The following is a 22,281-nucleotide window of genomic DNA, read 5'->3' as shown; positions in this document are numbered from 1 at the left end:
GCCGTGTGGGTCACATGGCCATGTCACCAGGCCGTATGTGTTTTCCTTCGCTTCTCTCACGCCCATGTGAGATTTCATACGCCCGTGTGGCCAGGCCGTGTAACTCTTTGACTTTGAAAAAAAATTAGCTCCAGGTTTCACACGGCCTAGGACACGCTCATGTGTCCAGGCTGTGTGGGTCACATGGCCATGTCACCAGGCCATGTGTGTTTTCCTTCGTTTCTCCCACGCCTATGTGAGATCTCACACGCTCGTGTGTCCAGGCCGTGTGCTCTACACACTCGTGTGGCCAGGCCATGTGGGTCAAAAACACATTTTTTTTAAATTTTAAAAATTAATTAATTTAAAAAAATGAAATAATGTTAAGAAAATTAGCAGTGTTAACACTTGGGTTGCCTCCCGAGAAGCGCTTATTTAAAGTCTAAGCTCGACTTACCTCGTATTCGCACGGTTACGATGGTTCACGGAGCCGAAACTCCTCTTTCTCACTATCAATTCTATTATCAACATAAGGTTTTAGCCAAGTAATATTTACCTTAAAAGTGCCAAATTTAGAATGATTTACTTCGACTGTACCGTATGGGAAAATATTCAGTACTGTAAAAGGAGTTGCTTCATTTGCATTATGCTCTGAAATGCCAATTCGAGGGTCCGTTTTATCCAACAAGACTTGGTCCCCAACCTTAAATTGATTGGTTCTCTCATTAAACTCGTCAAGGTGTTGCTTCCGCTCCTCCTTGCCATAAGTCTGTCATTCGTCTAGTTCATCTACCTGTACCTTTCGTCTTTCATGGATGGTTCCATTATTAGTGCATGAACTAGAACGTGACTCATTTATGATTCTCGAAAGTGTTTCCTGCAAAGGGGATTAGACCACATGATTAGTATTATTAACCAGATTTATAAGATCATCCTCATTACTTGATATCTTAATCGAATCCCGAGCCTGAAGAATAACCGTTTTGTCACCTGCATGAAGTGTGAGTTTATCTGTACCAACATTAATAATAGTTCTGACAATCACTGAAAAGCGTCGCCCTAAGATTAAAGGAACGTCACCGTCCTCTTCCATGTCTAAAACCAAAAAAATCTACTAGAATATGAATTTATCATTTTTTACTAGTACATCTTCAATGATACCCCTAGGAAATCTAATAGTTTTATCCGCTAATTGAATACTCATCCTAGTTTGTTTGGGTTTCCCAAGACCTAGTTGCTTAAACATTTTATAGGGCGTGATGTTAATACTTGCCCCTAAGTCAGCTAAAGCATTATTAACAGCTAAACTACCAATTAAACAAGGAATAGTAAAACTCCCTGAATCTTTTAACTTTGGGTAGTTTAGTTTATAGAATTGCTGAGCAAACTGCATTTAATTCTACATGCGACGAATCATCTAACTTCTGTTTGTTTGTCGGAAGCTCCTTTAAAATTTTAACTGAATTGGGCATTTACGAAAGAGCTTCAATAAATGGTAAGTTAATATGTAATTTTTTTAAAAGGTTAAAAAATTTACCGAATTGTTCATCTGTGCAGTCTTTCTTTGTCGCTTTAGGGTATGACACGCAAGGTGTATATTCTCTGCTTACCGATTTTGTTTATTCTGGCTTTCATCCACCTTATCTTTACTTACCACGCCTTCTTGCCTTGGTTCTGGGTTGGAATCAACTAACCCTTCATCATCTCTAATAATAATCGCATGAAGTTGCTCTCTTGGGTTGTCTCGATGTTGCTAGGCAAGCTACCTTGTGGTATTTCAGAGATCAGCTTAGCGAGCTGACCTATTTGGTTCTTGAGCCCTTGAATCGACACTTGCTGATTTTTAAACATTGTTTTGGTGTTTTAGAAACGTGTTTCTGACATCAAGATGAATTTCGTTAGCATCTCCTCAAGGTTCGGCTTCTTTTCCTACTAGTAAGGTGGTTAAAAGCTTGGAGGGGGTTGTGGTCTTTGATTGCCTTGACCACCCCAAGAGAAATTGGGATGGTTCCTCCAACCTGCATTGTAAGTATTACTATAAAGGTTATTTTGAGGCCTAGAATTGTTACCCATATAGTTGACTTGTTCGTTCGTATTGCTAGGGTCGTAGGCTAGGCATTCTGGATTATTCATTCCTCCTCCACTTTTGTCACACTACATCATCGGGTGTACCTGCGTAGAGACACATAAACCATCAATCTTTTTATTTAAAAGCTCTACCTGGTTTAATAACATGGTGACCTTGTCGAGGTTGAAAACACCAGTGGCTTTTGTCGGTTTTGTCCTCATAACTTGCCACTGATAATTATTCAATGAAATTTCTTCAATAAACTCATAAGCCTCCTCAAGTGTTTTGTTATTTAGGGTCCCACCGGCGGTTGCATCAATTAACTGCCTAGTTGAGGGATTCAAACCATTGTAAAAAGTTCGAACCTGTAGCCATAAAGGTAACCCATGGTGAGGGCACCTTCTCAATAAGTCCATATACCTCTCCCATGCATTGTAAAGAGTTTCTAAATCCATCTGTACAAAAGAAGAGATATCATTCCTTAACTTTGTCGTTTTAGCTGGCGAAAAATACTTTAGTAAAACTTTTCGGTTATTTGTTCCCAAGTAGTGATGGAACCCCGTGGTAACAAGTTCAACTACTGTTTAGCTTTGTTCCTCAATGAGCATTCTGGTCTTCATACTGCAAACCATCAAACTAAACAAACTATTGAATCATTTGTATAGTGTTAGGTTTTAGTTCAAAATTATTTGCAGCAATTGCAGGTCTAACAATACTCGATTCAGCCCCCGCTAAATTAGGCTTAACATAACCGTACATAGTACGATGACTTTTGCTTTACTGAATAAGCACATTAAACTTGAATTAATATCCTGAAAATATTAAGACAAGAATTAATAACACATAATTAAGAACAATAACAAGTATTTATCATATAATTCAGAAAATTAAATAATAAGATCCGCCATAGATTTCATCCTCCCTGGGTATTTAGGGAGTTTAGTTCATAATGTAAAAGGAAAACATCTCAATTTAGAAAAACAACAAGACATAAAAAACCCAAATAAACTTCGAGAGAAATTTGAATGGAGATCTTCAATCTTGAAGTAGACCTGCTTCCGAGATGATTCTAACAGCTTCCTTCGAGTAATTTCTACTTTCTACTCTATGTGTCCCCTTAGGTCTTCTTCTAGTATGTATTTATAGACTTTTGAATGCTCAGAACTCCTAAAAATTGGCTTTTTTTGCGTGTTTGAGAAACAGGTGGCGATATCGGCATGGGCTGGCACCTAGGCGTGTGGCCTGCCCATGTGGATCTTGAAAACTCTGAGGTTTATCATTCTGTCACTGACGATGGTAGAACCCGTGCGTGGTAGTCGCCCCTCCACTGGTGGCCGTGAGAAGGGTTTTCTCTCTCAGATTCAATGCTAGATTTGTAGATGATTTGGGAACTTGGTTTAATGCTACTTTTATTGATTCAATCAGGACTACGAAGGTCCCTCTACACCAAGGATGGCTCGGGCTCCGACTGTATGGGCCTCGATTACTAGTGATGGAAAAGGATCGTGTAGTAATTTCAGTTTGAATGCCACAAATTAATGCGAGGCTTATGGTGCTTTCTCCTTCCCTTTGACGGTTCCAAGAATGTTCGAGCCTTCTTCGACGGTGGTGCCACTTGGTTTCAGTCATGGTCACTGGTAGGAGGGGTTACCACCATATGCGACTACCTCACAAATGCCAGACTTTAGGGTTTCACATAACCCTTTTGCTGTTTTGAGTGATGGTGCAAGCCCAAATTTTGGGCCATATAGTAGCCTTCTTGGGTCGATTGGTGCAAGCCAGTATGTTAGGCCATACGATGGCTTTGCTAAGCCAAATGGACCAAGCCAACAGTTTGGGTCGTGCAATGGCCTTGCTAGGCCGAATAGTGCAGGCCAGAATTTTGGGCATGATGGTCATCTAGTTGGGCCGAATACAAATTGTGTTAGCTTTGAGGGCCCACCTAGTCGTGGACAAAGTATTGGGCACACCAATGGGGGTGTTAATGGGCTGATGTTCTGTGGTTAACAAAGCCGAGGATGCATGTTTTTCCTAGGCTAATTCTTGGAGTTAAGGCCTCAAATACGACTGTTAATTTTTATTCATCACCATGTGTTGGGTTGTCCCAATTTCTTGATGTGCCTGCGTCAGATTTTTCGAACATTTCTGGGTCTAATGTGAATACGGCCAAATATGGGTCCAATTTTGATAATGTTAATTTTTACATTCCTATGCCTTTAGGGACTTCATTGTGGTATTCTGATTCTGGAGCTACACATCATGTTTGTAAGGAAGCTTCTACTTTGAATGAGTCTATGCCATATTTAGGTAAATCTCCTCTTTTAATGGGTGATGAGACTCCTGCAAAAATTTCGTGCGTTGGAAATTCCATCTTGCCTACGAGAAAAAAATTGCTCCATTTGTCTAATATTTTTTGTGTACTGAATATAGGAAGAATCTGCTATCTTTTTTTTCAGTTTGCTAAAGAAAATAACATTTTTTTTAATTTCACCTGTCTTCTTGTGTTATTAAGAACATCCAGACTCGAGAAATTTTACTGCGGGGCCACACTCGTGATGGGCTCTATCATTTTTCACCAATCACTCCTATTCAATCCAATGTGTTTCTTTCTGTTCATAACACTAGGCTTCAAACTCGTTTTGATAGTTGTGATGTTTTTACATTATGGCACCGCAGACTTGGTCATCTCTCCGTCCTTGTTGTTAAATCAATTTTAGATAAATGTCAAATTGTTTCCAATAAAATTTGTCTTGATAATATTTGTACTGCCTGTCAAAAGGAGAAGTCTTATAAATTGCCTTTTTCAAACTCTACTACGGAATATACTGATCTTTTTGCCTTGGTTGTCTCCGACTTGTAGGGGCATACGTCTGTTGCTTGTGGGAATCATTGGTATTATGTTTCGTTTGTAAACATGTGTAGTCGTTTTACTTGGATATATCTCATTTGACATAAGTTTCAAGCTGTTGACTGTTTTATTCAATTTCAGAAGTTGGTCAGGACTCAGTTTGGGAAAGATATTAAAAAATTTCAAAGTGATTGGGGTGGTGAGTTTCGTGCTTTCATGGCAGTTCTGGCTCAATGTGGTATCGTTCATCGACCCTCGTGCCCACATACGTCCAAGTAAAATGGTGTGGCCGAACAGAAACACAGACACATTGTTGAAATGGGTCTTACTCTTTTGGCTCAAGCGAATTTACCTATAGCTTTTTGGGCTATACTTTCTGTTGTGCTATTCATTTAATAAATAGACTACTTACATCGATTTTGAAAGATCAGTCTCCTTATAATATGCTTCATGGTCAAGACCCAACATATGATCATTTGCAAGTGTTTAGGTGTTGTTGTTTTCCATATCTGTATCCGTTTCATAATCATAAGTTAGAATTTCATTCTTAGCCGTGCACATTTTTAGGGTACAATTCTCAACATAAAGGGTATCACTGTCTTACATCGGATGGTAAGGTTGTTGTCTCTCGACATGTGTTTGACGAACATCGATTTTTGTACCTTTGTCTATTAACACTGATCTCGTCCTACAACAACTGGACCAGTAGACTCACAGGTTGAATTGGGTGTTGGTTATGATCAAAATAGTTTGTTTACTTCGTTAGAAGAATCTAGCCATATTGCTCCAACCACTATCACTCCAATTGCTCCTTCTATTCCTCTACGTATGGGTAATACTCATCACATGGTTACTCAGTCCAAAGCAGGAGTTTATAAACCCAAAGCTGTCTACTAAAGTTGTTAATTGTGAGCCACGTACGGTTGCTGAGACTTTTGCTAGTAAGAAGTGGTAGTTGGCAGCACAAGCTGAGTATGATGCTTTGATAAAAAAATTCCACCTGGGAACTTGTTCTCTTACCGCATGGTCAAAAGGCGATTGGTTGTAAATGGCTCTTCAAAGTGAAGAAGAATCCTTACAGTACTATAGCTCGTAGTAAGGCTCGGTTAGTGGCAAAAGGCTATTCTTAGGTACTAGGGTGTAATTTTAAAGAAACATTTAGTCTAGTGGTTAAACCTACTACTATTCGAACTATTTTGTCTATTGCTATCTCCAAAGGTTGGCAGCTACATCAGGTTAATGTTAACAATGCTTTTCTGAATAGTAATCTTACTAAAGAAGTGTACATGCAACAATCTTCAAGGTATATTCAATATGGTCCGAATGGAGAACCTTTGGTGTGTCATCTGACGAAAGCCTCATATGAACTACTCCAAGCTCCACGAGTATGGTTTGATAAATTGAAACATTTTCTTGTCTCTGTAGGTTTTCTTTTATAAAAATCTGATGCCTCTCTGTTTGTTCGGGTTACAAAAGACTCAAGTATGTATGTGTTGGTTTATGTGGATGACATTATCATTATTGGAAGTACACTCAGCAGTATTGATGTTTTTGTTCAATAGTTACATAATGAGTTTTCTCTTAAAGATATTGGAGATTTTTATTATTTTTTGGGCATTGAGTTTACTCGATTGTCCACTAGGAGCCTTCATCTTTGCCAACATAAGTACATTATGGATCTGCTTGATAGGAGTTCGTTAGCTAATGCTAAGGGTGTCGACACACCAATGATCAGTTATTCTATATTATCTAAGGATGAGTGAGTTCGTCTAAGTGATCCTACTAAATATAGAAGTCTTGCCAGCGCATTGCAATATGTGGTTCTTACTAGGCCTGACATTGCTTAAGCGGTAAATCGGATCTATCAATTCATGCATGTGCCTGTTAGCGTTCATTTGATTGCGTTAAAACGAATCTTACGATATTTAAGTGGCATTATTGATTATGGGTTAGTTTTTCTCCCATCTGTCAGACTATCTTTAATTGGCTATGCCGATGCTAACTAGGGCTTAGATTTTGATGATAGACGGTCAACAAGTGGCTACTGTGTGTATTTTGGAAATGCACCTATCTTCTGGTGTTCTAAAAAGCAACAAGCAGTGTCTCACTCTACGGCTGAGGCTGAGTACAGGAGTTTGACTGCTGCAACTAGTGATGTTACTTGTCTAGTTTCTTTGTTGAAGGAATTACAATTTAGCTCTGATAATACTCCTATTGTCTGGTATGAAAATTCTAGTGTTGTTGCGGTAGCTGCTAATCCCATATTACATTCTAAGTTCAAGCATGTTGAGCTTGACTTGTTTTTTGTTCGAGAAAAAGTGGCTGATGGATCTGTCATTGTCTGTGAGGTTCCGGCCAATGATCAAGTTACCGACATCCTCACAAAGCCTTTGTCTACATCCGCATTTGCTCGTTTTCGTAGTCTTCTTCAAATCTTACCTATCGGGAAGATGAGTGAATGTTAGAGTATATCTTTAGTGAAGAATCTATTAGGCTGTTATGCAGTTAGTGAGCTGTTCATAAGTTATTAACAGTAGTTATTCCTATGCACATTGTATATAAATACACTTGGTATGCTGAGTCAAGATACGGAAGTAATAATAATTCATTTCTCAATTCGTTTAGTCATTTGTTTCTATTAGATTCTTTTGCATATACTTACAAAGCGTTGCTTTATTTGTATTTTTTGTTGGGCTTGTCCATTATATCAAGGATTCTACAGATTTCCTCCTTTGTAATGAATTTACAATAAATAAAATTTCTTCTTTGAAAAGAAAGAGAAAAATCAATAACAACTTCTTTGAAAAGAAAGAAAAATCAATAACAACTCTTAGGCACCCACCGCATGCCCCACACTACCATAAAAGCAACGAATTAGATATTTTAATAATTCAAACCCCGAACGCCAAGATAAGGTCGGAGTTGAGCCCATATCCTTTCACTTGACTCAACTATGGCTTTGGAAAATGAAAGCTGTAAATTGTCTTTGTGGATGATAATACACTCTTATCAATTTGAAAATATAAAACTCTTTTATGTATCAACTTTTAATAATTACATGAATTAATTCTATATCTTAAGAATTTTGTATTTTACTGGTTTGGTATGTAGACCCATATTTGTGAGTGCTCTGCTTTCAAGTTGGCAGAACTTGCAAACCAAGTGGTATTATTGGAGTAAAAATACTATGAAAATTTTTATATTAAAATTTAAATTGTTTTTTTTTAATTAGAAAATGAGTAAATTAATTTTTATTGGTCTAGTTATTCTCTTAAAAATTTTATTTATTATTATTGTTAAAAATTAATTTTTATATGTCAATAGAAAGTACACGTGGTATGATGTATATCACTGTTTAATTATTCTGTTAGTGATATTAGAAAGTTTTAACAAAAATGGAAATTAATTTTCTCTTTCAACTAATATATTGAAACTAATTTAATCATTTTTTAAATAAAAATAAAATACAATTTAAGTCATGATGATTTTCCCCTTTTATTTGTAATTGAACTGGAATTTAGTACCGGAAAACTCGCATCTTTTCTTCTCCATGGAGTCTCAATTTCCATGTGTTCCCCTCATTACTTTCCTAATTTTCTTCTTCACCGTTGTAAGAATCCTGAAAATATCATCAAAAGCCAAGAAACCCAACCTCAATAAGCTTCCCCCAGGTCCATGGAAATTACCTCTCATAGGTAACTTGCATCAACTCATTACTTCTTTTCCCCATCACACCCTAAGAGATTTATCCAACAAATACGGAGCTTTGATGCAGCTTCAGCTGGGAGAAGTTCCCACCGTTGTAATCTCATCTGCAAGAGTTGCCGAACAGGTTTTTAAAAACTCATGATACCATCTTTTCTCAAAGGCCTCATGTCCTAGCCTGTGAGGTTATGTCATACAACTGTAAAGCAATCATATTTTCACCGTATGGTAACTATTGGAAACAAATGAGAAAAATCTGCACCATGGAACTTTTGAGCCCGACCCGAGTCCAATCATTCCAGTCGATCAGAACAGAAGAGTTGACAGATTTCATCAAGTCCTTAGCTTTGAGTGAAGAGTCTGCGATCAATCTTAGTGAAAAAAAAAATTTCACTGTCATATGGGATAACAGCGAGGGCTGCCTTTGGGAAAAAAACAAAAAGCCAAGTGGAATTTATAACGATCATCAAAGAAACTACTAAGCTCTCAGGTGCTATCTGTTTAGCTGATATGTATCCTTCTTGTGGAGTGCTTAAACTGATGAGTGGAACCAGGATTAAAGCGGAGAAACTACACCAGGCTTCGAATAAGATCCTTGAAAACATTGTTAATGAACACAAAGAGAAGAGAAACAAGGCAGATCATCAAGTGGTTGAAGCTGATTTGGTTGATGTTCTCCTTCAGCTTCAACAGCAAGATGACCTTGAATTCCCTTTGGGAAATAACAGCATAAAAGCTGTCATGAAGGTTAGTGTTAATTTTAACTTTGCCACTGGTGTATTGTATTGTTAAACTATTTGACATGCCCCTGATATATTTGTGTTAAATATATCTTTTCAGGACATATTTGCTGCTGGGAGCGAGACATCAGCCACAACAGTAGAATGGGCGATGTCTGAACTATTGAAAAATCCAAAACTGATGAAAAAGGCACAAAATGAAGTAAGAAGAGTCTTCGGGGAAAACATTACCTCATTAAACGAAGAAAAGATTAAGGAACTGAAATTCTTAAGATTAATAGTGAAAGAAACTTTGAGGTTGCACCCTCCAGCGCTTTTAATTCTAAGACAATATCGTCAAAATTGTGTGATAAATGGATATGAGATCGCTGCAAAAGCTAAAGTCCTTGTAAATGCATGGGCTATACAAAGAGATCCCTTTTACTGGAAAGATGCTGAGGAGTTTCACCCTGAAAGATTCTCGGAAAACTCCATGGATTTTAGGGGAACAAACTTTGAGTATATCCCATTTGGTGCTGGAAGAAGAATTTGTCCTGGTATTTTGTTCGGGATACTCGGTATTGAGTTACCACTTGCGAGTTTGCTGTACCATTTTGATTGGAAGCTCCCAAATGGGATGAAGTTTGAAGATCTGGAAATGACTGAATCATTTGGCTTAACTGCAAGAAGAAAAGATGATTTGCTCTTAATCCCCGTTCCTTATTGTACATGGAAATTACCATGTTGAACTTCTGTTAGTGGTTTTATTTCGGGTAATAATGTGTATAATATTTGTGTTTGGGATAATATTGTGTTTGGATATAAATATTTTAGAATATAAATTTGAGTTAATTTTAGAATATATTAAAAGTCAATTAAGTCGTTTTTTTTATATTTAATTGGGTATTTAAATTTTCAAAATATATTAAAAAGGTCTTCGAATTTTTTTAAAAGAATCAATTAATCTATTGCTTTTTTTTACTCAATTGAGTACTTAAATTGTTAAAATGCATCAAAAAGGTCATTTAATCGTTAATCTCAACGATTGATCATTAAAGTTAACTGCCCCTGTGACGTAACATGTAGCAAAAAATTGATAAAAATAAAAACCAATAAAAGATAATAAAAAATTATAAATTTTAATAAAAAATATAAAAAATATTAAAATTTTATTAAAATTAAAAAATGCATCAAAAATATCCTTTAACCATTAACTTTAACACTGTTGATCATTAAAGTTAACGATACTTTGTTTTCAATTAAAGCCATCACATGTCACAACACAGCATAACATGTGGCAAAAAATGATAAAAATAAAAATCAATAAATTTTGTATAAAAATTATAAAATGCTTCTTTTGTTACGATAATTTTTATATTTCTTTACATTTTTATATTTTTTTACGATTTTATAAAATTTTATAATTATTTTCTATATTTCTATATATTTTACATTTTTATGATTTTTATAAAATTTTACATTTTTTATAATCTTTTATGATTTTTATAATTTTTTTATTTTTAATAAATTTTTATTTTTATTATTTTTTAAAAATTTAATAATTGGTATAACTTCTATTGATTTTTATTTTTTTATCATTTTTTTCCCACATGTCACGCCTTGGTTGTGACACGTGGCAGCTTTAACTGAAAAAAATTAAGGGTGGTTGTTAAATTTAACAATCAAAGGGCCTTCCTGATGCATTTTGGAAGTTCAAGTACTCAATTGAGTGCAACAAAAAATAAGAGTAAGGGGTTAATTGCTTTTTTAAAAAAAATTTGAGGGTCTTTTTTATGTATTTTGAAAGTTCAAATACCCAATTGAGTGCAAAACAAAAGCAGGAAATTAATTGTTTTTTTTTTGAAAAAATTTGAGAGCATTTTTTATACATTTTGAAAGTTCAAGTACCCAATTGAGAGCAAAAAAAAAAGTAGGGACTTAATTACTTTTTTTAAAAAAAGTTTGAGAGTTTTTTACACCCTTAAGCCTATAATAAACAATAAATATGGTATTTATGTTAGTTTAAAAGTTTATCCAAACTCTTTTTTTTATATAAATTATAAGTAAACTAGTTTTTCATTTCACATGTTTTTATCTATTTTATTAATTTAATTTAATTAATAAATATGGGCTTTTGTTTTCGTTATACACCTAGTATAATTTTGAAGTAGGAACAACGTAAAAGAATCTCAGAACCTAAAATGGCCAACCAATAACCAATTAATGACTTAATTAACCAATTTTTCACAATTTAACACTGAACTAACTATGTCGAAAACTTCGACGCAAAACCTTCAAACAAAACCAACATTTATCGATGAATCAATAGCAACTACTCGAATTAGCGCGTTGGAGATCACTACCTTCAATATCTATACCCAAAAAAGAAGTAAAACGATCGCTTAACAAAGAATTCAAACAAACTAAACTGAAACCAACTTCAACAGAAATGAACAAAAACGGATGTTTAATGGAAATTCACTACAGGAGAACAGACTTTTAGCGGCGTTTTTTTTTTGCCTTTAAGCGCCGCTATAACTATTAGCGGCATTTTCACAAGCGCCGCAAAAAACGCCGCTATAGCATGTGCCGCTAAAGACCATGACTTTTAGCAGCGCTTTTTTTGAAAACGCCGCTAAAGATCATGACCTTTGGCGGCGCTTTCCTACAAACGCCGCTAAAGACCATGACCTTTAGCGGCGCTTTTCCCACAAACGCCGCTAAAGACCATGACCTTTAACAGCACTTCTTTTGCAAATGCCGCTAAAAATCATGACCCGTAGCGACGCTTTTCCCACAAACGCCGCTAAAATCATAACCTTTAAAAAAATTATTTTATTTTAATTAAATAATATTTATTTGTTTAATTTTTGAAATTTGAACTTTTAAACTATATACTTTTAAGGATAAATAAAAAATATTAACTAAATTAGATTTTCCATTAAAATTTAAACTTCAAAACTAAATATAAAAATTAATGAATTTAAATTTAATACATAAACATTGATTCAATATGTAATTTAATACATAAAAAAACACAACCACACAGACACACAAAGTATTACAATATCCAAAACAAAATTCATCCTGGTGAGAATATAATGCCAAATCATCATCACCTCTCATTAACCATCATCATCTTAGTGAAGTACTTTGATCTTGATCTTGGTTAAGACTTGTTCCAGCAATAAAGAAAATTGTTAAACGGAATCTCGGTCTCCTGACTGAGCAAAACAAGGAAATTAGCTAATACCATTTACTGTAATGAAAGTGAAATCAGTAAAAAGTAAACCCATAATAAAAAAACTGATGCTAGGCTAATCGTAAATGCTAATGTCGCTATAAATAAGTGACAGGCATAAGTCCAGTGTCATGTTGATGGACTTGTAAAGGCCTCAAAAAAGAAAATAAGTAGCATATATGAAAAAGACAAAAACGGTCCAAAGTATTGAAAATGCCGATCAAAAGGAAAAAGAGAGAAACTTGACGATGAAACTCTAATGGAAAGACGTTAAACTTTTGGAAAAAAAAGCAAAAGATTTTTAAGGGACTCATGTCAAGAACTCATGTCAAAATCAAACTGGTAATGGATAAACTCGGGACTCATCAAGATAAAAAATAAAAAAGAACCTACCTCGTGCTATTGCATCCTCTTTCCTTCTCAACTCCTACAAAATATAAAGTTAACATTCAGTTACTACAAGGACAAATTAATCTAAGAGCAAAATGAAGTCTATTGCTTATTCAGTTAAGCCTCTTTTGCTTTAAGTTCCTTCTCTCTTGCTTTTAGATCATATATATTTTAATCATATATAAGACAAAAACATCAAAAGAAGTCTATGATTTTAATCATTTTGTGACCAAAGAATGGATGTTGGGTAGAAAATATATAAGAAAATGCATTGAGAATCGGACAAATGTACTTCAAAGTTAACATCTAAAATTAACATCGAAAAAAAATTAACTTTTATTAATGATATAGCAACATAAAAAATATCTTCTATCATATAAAAAACCTCAATTATTGATGGTTTTTTTACTTATTAGTTTTAATTAATCATGAGGCTAAAAACAAGATAGTGGATGTACCTTGTGAAAAAAAACAAATTATTTCTCTTGTAATTTATATGAAAATTTAAACCATTTAAACACGAAATGCAAAGTACAAACACAGTTCCTGCTCAGAGGCCCCCCAGGTAAACAATCAACAGGTTTCTGATTTCAACTTAACATTTGCCCTTCCTCTTTTGGTTTAAAACTCAAAGTTTTTATGATTTTTTTAATATTTTTCTTGTCAAATTTACTGTTAATATTATATTTGAAGTTTGTATTTGTCTCTTTCAATAATATTACCTTCAAAATTTAAACATACATTCTCTTTTTAAAATGTAATATAGGTTATCACTTCACTCAATATTTTTTCATCTATCAATTCAAGTTTTTATGACATAGGCAGAATCAAACTAGAAATCTTCTCATAAAATTAGCTACCTATAATTGTTTCAAAGCTACAGCTTAGGGTAAGTCAGTTTCCATATGACTAAATAGTAAACAGTAACCAATCTGAGTTAAAAAAGAAAAAAATATGTAAGGGAAAAATAATAGATAACCAGATGGGAAGATTTATAACACACTTAAATACAAATAGAACTTTATGGAAAAGGTTAGAAAGAATAGCCATCAATCATTCAAAACTAAGTTATTAAAAAAAAAAGGCATCTACGTAAGCCATCTAGGACGGCTATCAAACCACCGAAACATGAAAAGAAAATGTTCAAGATCAGGAAACAAAAAGCAATAATATTAATTAGAGCATGAATGCTATATTTCTTACCTCCATTCATGCTAGTTTGATCACCAATCAACTTTAGGAGGAACGGCAACAAGTAACCATGTATACATAAGGAACCAATAAAAAGCATGGCTAAATGTTTCAGCCAAGCCATAACTGTTCAATAAAAGTAGAACTGCAGAAAAATAAAAACATACAAAGGCATATTTAGAACTATGCAAAGAAGCATTGAGGCTTTATACAGTAACCAATGCCAGAAGTATACAACAAGAATGAATTAAAAGCCAACAAAAGTAGCACAGAAAGAAGCTGTCAAATGCCCTCAAGCCAAAACTTCCTAATATTTATTCGATGAGAGCTTAGGCTTACCTCTTACCTATTAAAAACAAAAATGAGAGACTACCAAGCAACAAACATAAACCTGTATGAAGTTAGGATGCTATAGTAGTGGTATGAATGCTCAATGTTACCGTGTAAACCAAAAACATAATTGCTGCGCCATTACTATTGCTGGATGATTCGAAAAAGTGAATGGGGAGTGGAAAATAAAATTACAAGCTTCATACTTGATGGAAGCTTTTGATACACTAATGGTGCATCATAAATGAAACAATAACCTTAGTGGCACCATGATTAAACAGATAATGGGTCTTTTACACTGATTTTATCCATATCTAATAACTTGTTGACTGGTTCATTGCCAGCAAAAGTGAGTCAGCTACACAAACTCGTGTTGCTCACTGCCATTCTAAAACCTGATTGCAAGTTTCCAAGTGAGAACATAAATCAACTCATTTTGGTAGATAAACTCATCAATAAGATTGCTCCTAACAAACAATTCATTATGAGGTAACAAGCAAAGAAAATTCAGATATGAAATTATCATTCTTCAAGCAATAGTGGTAGGATGTTTATGGGTTCTCTTCTCTGCATACAAGTTATTTCAGATTTGATATAATGCAAAATTGATGTCAAATATTCATGATGGAGAAGAGCTAAGGTTCTTCCATGATCTAATCTAAGTGGTTGGAAACCAGTAATCGAATTTACCATGTTTATAAACAAGGCAAGAAATTACATTACAATTATCATGCAAGTATTAAATTAACTTATAGATTTTGTAACCAAGTTTCATACTGGTTAACTCGTCCTGATGAGGTTTATGTCATTGATGCAATCATGTTTCAACTAGATCAGAGAAGAGAAGGCATTTTATGATTTTCTTAAAACATAAAAATAGTTAAGGCTCAAACCTGTCGTCGAAATTTCCCCCACTAAATGCAGGGAACAACAATTAGTCTTATCAATTCTAAGAAAAAGGAAATATGATCGAGAAATGAATGAAAATAACAGTTTCTGAGAAGTTTTTCCTTGCTGATGTCCTTCTTGTTAGGGTTCAAAACTTGGTCATTGTAACTGAAATTTTACATAAACAACAATCAATCCAGATGATTATATCAACCAAAGTAAACAAAAAAGCAAGAAATCTTGAAACTGAACAACAACCCCTCGAAATAATAAGATCTTCCGTCAAAAGAGGCAAATGAGAACCGAGAAGAAGATGGCAAAAAGAGCAGTGCGACGGCGACGCAGAAGATGGTCAAGTCGACGGCGATGCAGCAGATGGTCGGGTCCGGCGATGCAGAGATGGGTTGGGATTTTGATTTAGAGAAAATTTGGTGTTTGGGGGAAAATTTTTAGGGGGGAAAAGTTAAGGTTGTTCGGGTATCTGAGTTGGGGATAAATTTTGGGATAAAATTGCGGCGTTTTTTTTTAATGCCGCTAAATAGCACTTATTGCGGCGTTTTACCAAAACGCCACTAAAAAATTACTACCTAAAGGCACCTTTTTAAAGTGAAATGAATTTTTGTGGCGTTTTTTTAAAAAATGCCGCTATTGCATACTTTTTGCGGCGTTTATGATAAAAACGCCGCTAATGTCTTTAAAACTTAAAATTATTTAATATATAAATTAAAAATAATATAAATTAAAAAAATCAGCTATATACTCAAAAAACTTTAAAATTATTTTAAATAATAGTATTTTAATTTTTTTATTTAAATAAATAATCTTTTAAAATTTAACTAATATTTAAAAGAATTAGATAAAATTTGAAATCTTCAAAATTTGAAATTATTTAATATATAAATTAAAAAAATCAGTGATATACCCAAAAAAAACTTTAAAATTATTTTAAATAATAGTATTTCAAAATTTTAACATATATTTTTCACACTAATTACACTAATTTAATATATAAATTAAAAAAAACTAATTAATCTAAACCCTAAATCATAAACATAATCTATAAATCCAAAAAGCCTAACACTTAACCCCTAACCCCTAAGCCTTAAACCCCAACCCTTAAACCATAACCATAATCTATAAACCTTAAAATAGTAACTCATACACTTTAAACCTTAAACTATATAACCTAAACCATAAACCCTAAACTATAATGATAATTAATTCAATATTTTAAAATTAATACTATCTCTTTTATAATTATATAAGAAAATGTTTATCATATAAATTAAAAAACACTGATTAATCTAAATCCTAAACTCCTAATCCTTAAACCATAAACCATAAGTCCTAAAACATAAACCCTGAACCTTGAACCCCTAACCTCTTAACCCCTAACCCCTAACACTTAAACCTTAAACCCCAACCCTTAAACCACCCTTAAACCATAATCCCTAAACCCATAATCCATAAACCTTAAAATTGTAACTCATAAACATTAAACCCTTAACCATATACCATAAACCCTAAACTATAATGATAATTAATCCAATATTTTAAAATTAATACTATCTCTTTTACAATTATGTAAGAAAATATTTAACATATAAATTAAAAAATAATTATTCATATACCAAAAATCTTTAAAAATATTTTAAATAATAGTATTTTAATTTTGTTCATTTTTTGTGGCGTAAACGCCGCTAAATGTGTACTTATAGCGGCGTTTCTTAAAAAAGCGCTGCTAATCCTCAATCTTTAGCGGCGTTTTTAAAAAGCGCCGCTAAAGCCACTAAAAGCTAAATACAAAACGACGGCGTTTTGCAAAAATTTTTTGCGGCGTTTTTTGAAAAACGCCACTAAAGATCAAGTATTAGCGGCGTTTTCTAAAAAGCGCTGCTAAAGGTGTACATATAGCGGCGTTTTTAAAAAAGCGCCGCTAATAGTCGATCTTTAGCGGCGTTTTTAAAAAGTGCCTCTAAAGCCTGTTAAATTTTTTTGTGGCGTTTTTCAAAAAACGCCGCTAAAGGTGCACATATAGCGGCGTTTTTAAGAAAACGCCGCTAGTACTCGATCTTTAGCGGCGTTTTTAAAAAGCGCCGCTAATGCTCTTTCAAACGCCGCTAAAAACCTATTTTGCTATAGTGATTTTACAATAAAACTCTTGCAATTAACCTTTCAGTCAACAAACAATGAAATGTGCACTTACTCTACCTCACAATAGCAAAAATTAACGGCAACTTCAACGATTGAGAAAACTAAAAAGAATAGAAAGAAGAAGAAACAAAAAAACTAACATAAAAGAAGAAAAATTAAAGTTCAGGAAACCCATTTTCTTTTTAAAACAAAATTAATTCTGTAGAGTAGCCAAAACATATCCCCATTTCGCTTACGCAGAGACTCAAACACAAGACTAAGAAGTATATAGAAACTTAACCATCAGACCAATAGGCTTATTCTTGACACAAATTAATACAGAAATAAACTTAAGTCAAATGTTCAAGGATAAAGCTCAAGTCAAACAAAATAACAAAATATCCAAAAATGAAGTTTGAACCCTTGACAGCACTTAGCCACAGATATAGAGATTTATTTATATTAGAATTTAACAAACAACATTCAAAATTTTGGGGTGTTACATATTCTTTTCACTTTCTTCCCAGTCATCTTCATCTTAGGTACTATCAAATCACCATTCGTGATTATCCTCCAAACATGATAATCACTTGCTTGAATAAAGAGCTTCATCCTTCTCTTTCAAGATGAGTAGCTCTCTCCATTAAAGAATGGTGGTCTCACAACAGATTGTCCTTTACTGAAGCTAGTTAAGTCAAATTCTTATGAATCTTTGAACTTGGTTTTTCTTTTTACCTCAAATCACTTCTCTCGATGGTAAAGCCTTTGATGGAGATATAACTTCTATACTAGTTGTTATGCCCGAAAATACTAAGAGAAGGTGAATAGGTATTTTAATAGTTTTTACAAACTTTTGAAAATGATAAGGAAAAGGAAAAAAAACTTGGACAATTCTATTTACAGTGGTTCGAATTCAATTACCTACCTTTACTACCTTAGTTTTCCACCACTAAGGACTTCCCAATTCACTAATAGAATTAACACATTTCAAGGAGAATGTATAACCTTCACAACTCTATCTTTTTCACAAGGCTTATATAAAACATTTTCCCTAGCTTTTATGATTAAACTAAATCCTTTCTTAGTAGCTCAACTAAAAATCTCTCAATTTACAATTGGTGAAAATGATGAATAAACAATAGCAACCTTTAAGGTGGATGTTTACAAGTTTGAGCTCTAAATACAAAGATATTTGAAAGATAAAATATTTAACACTAAGCTCCTAGAGAATATGTATAAGATAAATGAAAGAATGAGGATTTGAAGATTTTTGTTTTGATCTTCAAGCTTGGATATTGCTTTCATAAGTCTTGAAGTGTTCTTGATGATTTTTATATGAAGGAAGTGATTTATAGTCGTTTAAGGATGATTTGAAGCTATTTGGAACATCGATTCAAGCATGAAATGCAGTTGGAAAGCAACATGTTCCGATACATGAGTACTAAGTACCAATACATGGCTTTGAAAAATATGATTGTTAGTCCACATGTATGAAAGCCTAAGGTCATGTTTTGATACCTCTTGGTTAGGTTTTGATATCTACGCACTTATGTACATATGCATTTCGTTGCCCATATATGCTCACTAGCTTACTATGTATTAAACCATTAAAAGGTATGTTTTGATACCTTTATATGTATCGATTCATATGCCTATTAGTTTCGATACCCTCCAAGTCAATACCTTATTGACTTTATATGTTTCGATATATTTGGGACATATAACCGAGCTTGGTTCCAAGCTTGCATAAAATTAAATTTAAACACTTAAAAACACATTGGTATGCTTGAAACACATTTGGATAAGTTAAAACACATTTGAGACATGTTTTTGAGTAACTGCAAGTCCTTGAAATGCTTTGAAAATGTTAGATCACTAAATAACTTAGTTATAAAATGTATTTTAAATATTGTTACAGCAGCTAGACATAAAATCTAACACAATTTGAATTTACATTTTAAATAATAACATTGTTATTTGGTTAAATAAGAAAAATATTTGAAATATAAAATGTTAAAAATAGTTTTTAATATTAAAACAAAAGATTGAAATTAATGTTTTAACATTAAATATAAAATTAATAGTTAATTTGATAATTTTATTATATTAAAATCATAACTAATTTACACATACAAATTAATTCAAAATATAAAATCAATTCTCAAAATACTTTATTTTTGAAATTTAATAATTAAGATATTTACACAAATTTTAAAGACTGAGTTGATGTTATACCTATATTTAAATTCATAATAAGTGTTGAAGTAATCTTTATTATGATTTAAACTATTTATAAAATAAGTCATGTCTTTTTTTAAAAAATAATAAGTAATATTTTATTATTTTAAATTATTTCTTATTTAAACTAAGATTAATTCTATTATCAGATGATAAAAATATAATATAAAAAAAGGAAGATATACACGAAAGATATATCATACAAAGAGGGGTTACTATAACAAAGATGCATATGAATAATTTATTATATAATTGAAAATAACTTGATTATTTAATACATTGATAATATTAATTTTGTAGATATCGAAAGATAAAGACAAAAGAATAAAGAGTTCAACATTGTACATATATACTTTTCAAATATTCTTTATGATTTGAAATTCTGTTTTTGAATCATATATATTTTTAGTTATTTTTAATAACAATTATATATAAAAAGTATATGAAACAAAATTATTTTATTAAGTAAAAATGTTTTAATAATGATTTATTTATATTTTATTAATATAGAAATTTTATCACATGTGTATACGTGTGAAAAATACTTATTTAAAATATAAGTATGCATTTAAAAATAACATTCAATAAATAATGAAACGTAAGCTTTAAAGTTAATAATATTAACACTTACGCAATATTTACAAAATTAAAATAAAATATAATTTAACTTGTAATTAAAAGAAAATTGAAATAAGTAAATGCATCATATTAAGAATATTAAATGCACCCCAATTGTTTATCACGGTATTGTCCTTTTTCTATATCACATCAAAAAGTTATCAAATGAGTGAAAAGAAATTTCAATATTAAAAATCTAGTTTTTAAAAATTACATATCGAGTTGACTTATGACACAAACACAATTAGTGACATTATCTATACTAGAAATTCTATCACACTTATGTATGTGAAAACTACGTATTTAGAACATAAGTGTGTATTTAAAAATAACATAAAATAAATAGTAAAACATAAGAGGTATATTAGTCATTTCCTAACCGAGTTGGTACACGGTTAACCTGTGATACTAACTCAGTTAGAGATTTTATTAATAGTATAGATACACAAATTTGGTGAGAGAAAATATTTTATGTTCAGAGTTATATTTTTTAAATTGACTCAATAATTATTATTGATGTAATGACAGAATTTGTTTTAAATATATTAAACACGAGTTCAATCCCTAAGCATATTAATTTTAGTTATTTTATGTAAAAACTATATAAAAGTATGAAAAGACAAAAATGTCGATCAAAATAATAATAGTGATCATTCAATAAAAGAGTATTAATCATTTCATAATCGAGTTATTACCCAATTAACATGCGATACCAACTCAATTAAGGCCGAGTTAGTACCAAATTAACTCATGGTCTACTCAATTAAAGATTTTATTAATAGTATAAATATACAAGTGGAATATTAATAAATTGTAAAATCTAATATAGACTTATTTATCCCACTAATTTTTTTTATAAGATATTTATTTTACAACTTAAACTTGGATTTTCTTTAATAATAAATTTACTTTATTTTTTTAATACATTCATCAATTTTTAATATATGGAATCAACTTTTCGATATATGAATCATAAGAGAAATTTTTTTATGGACCCTTCCCACCACATCATTCATGGTCTCATTCTAATTATTTAATAATATTTCAATAATTTTTTCATGTCATTGACAGAAAATTTTGGTATTTTTTTATCCTGGACCTCAAACTCATAATTTATAACTTAGAACCCCGAACCCAAAATCTTGAAATATAAATCTTAAACCATTAAACCCAAATCTTAAATCTTGAATCCAAAATCCCAAATCTAAAAATTTGAACACTAAATCTCGAACTCTAAATTCTAAACTCGGACCTCAAACCTGATTCAAATCTCAAGTTTAAGGTTCGAGATTTAAGATTTAGGATTTAAAATTCAGAGCTCAAAGTTTAAAATAAAAAAAATTACTAAAATTATTTATCAATAACATAAAAAATTATCAAAATATAATTAAATAATTAGAAAAAATTCATAAATGATATAACGAGATATAAAATAATTTGCCCAATCTTAAATGTGAATATTCTTTTATCAATGCATCAATGGCTTGGCTTTTGTATCCATCGTTGACTTATTTTTCGGATAAAAAATAAATACAAATTGATTCTTCGGGACTCACCGCCTGCCACAAAAAGCAAGGAATTAGATATTTATGATGCAAAACGCAACTACCAACTTTAAGGTAGGAAAAAAAGAAAGGATGGGAAACATAGAAGCTGTAAACCATATTTTGGGGATGATATCTAAATCTCGGCTTTTTTTAAATAATAAATTATTTAATTGGAGAAATAGCTGAAGTCGGATCATGGGATTAGCGTCTTCAAAGTCCGCACTGGGTAACCCACTTTCTTATGTATTATTTTTCTCTTCAAATGAAAAATGACATAATATTAAGAATGTTGCTCGTATTTTGTCCATTTTATTATAATAATTTTAATTACTTTCAATTACTTTTTGCCAGTTTTAATGTAATATTAATATATTTCAAACTAAGAC

General features: G+C 32.2%; 1 protein-coding gene and 1 non-coding gene across 2 annotated transcripts; both read left to right on the top strand.

Moving 5' to 3' along the window:
* The first annotated feature begins 2,428 nt into the window (after positions 1-2,428).
* Positions 2,429-2,535, top strand: LOC121207690 (small nucleolar RNA R71). The gene has a single exon (XR_005902816.1). It is a non-coding gene; the product is annotated as a small nucleolar RNA R71 (small nucleolar RNA).
* Positions 2,536-8,351: 5,816 nt separating this feature from the next.
* Positions 8,352-10,256, top strand: LOC107892082 (desmethyl-deoxy-podophyllotoxin synthase). The gene is made up of 2 exons (XM_016817064.2): positions 8,352-9,347; positions 9,441-10,256. The coding sequence occupies exons 1-2, from the start codon at positions 9,111-9,113 to the stop codon at positions 10,065-10,067; spliced, it is 864 nt and encodes a 287-aa protein (XP_016672553.1). The 5' UTR covers positions 8,352-9,110; the 3' UTR covers positions 10,068-10,256.
* The last annotated feature ends 12,025 nt before the right edge of the window (positions 10,257-22,281 follow it).

Source organism: Gossypium hirsutum, chromosome A01 (genome assembly GCF_007990345.1).
Source record: "Gossypium hirsutum isolate 1008001.06 chromosome A01, Gossypium_hirsutum_v2.1, whole genome shotgun sequence".
Lineage (NCBI taxonomy): Eukaryota > Viridiplantae > Streptophyta > Magnoliopsida > Malvales > Malvaceae > Gossypium > Gossypium hirsutum.
The sequence above is the reverse complement of the archived record's forward strand: the minus strand, read 5'-3'. Positions and strand labels throughout refer to the sequence as shown.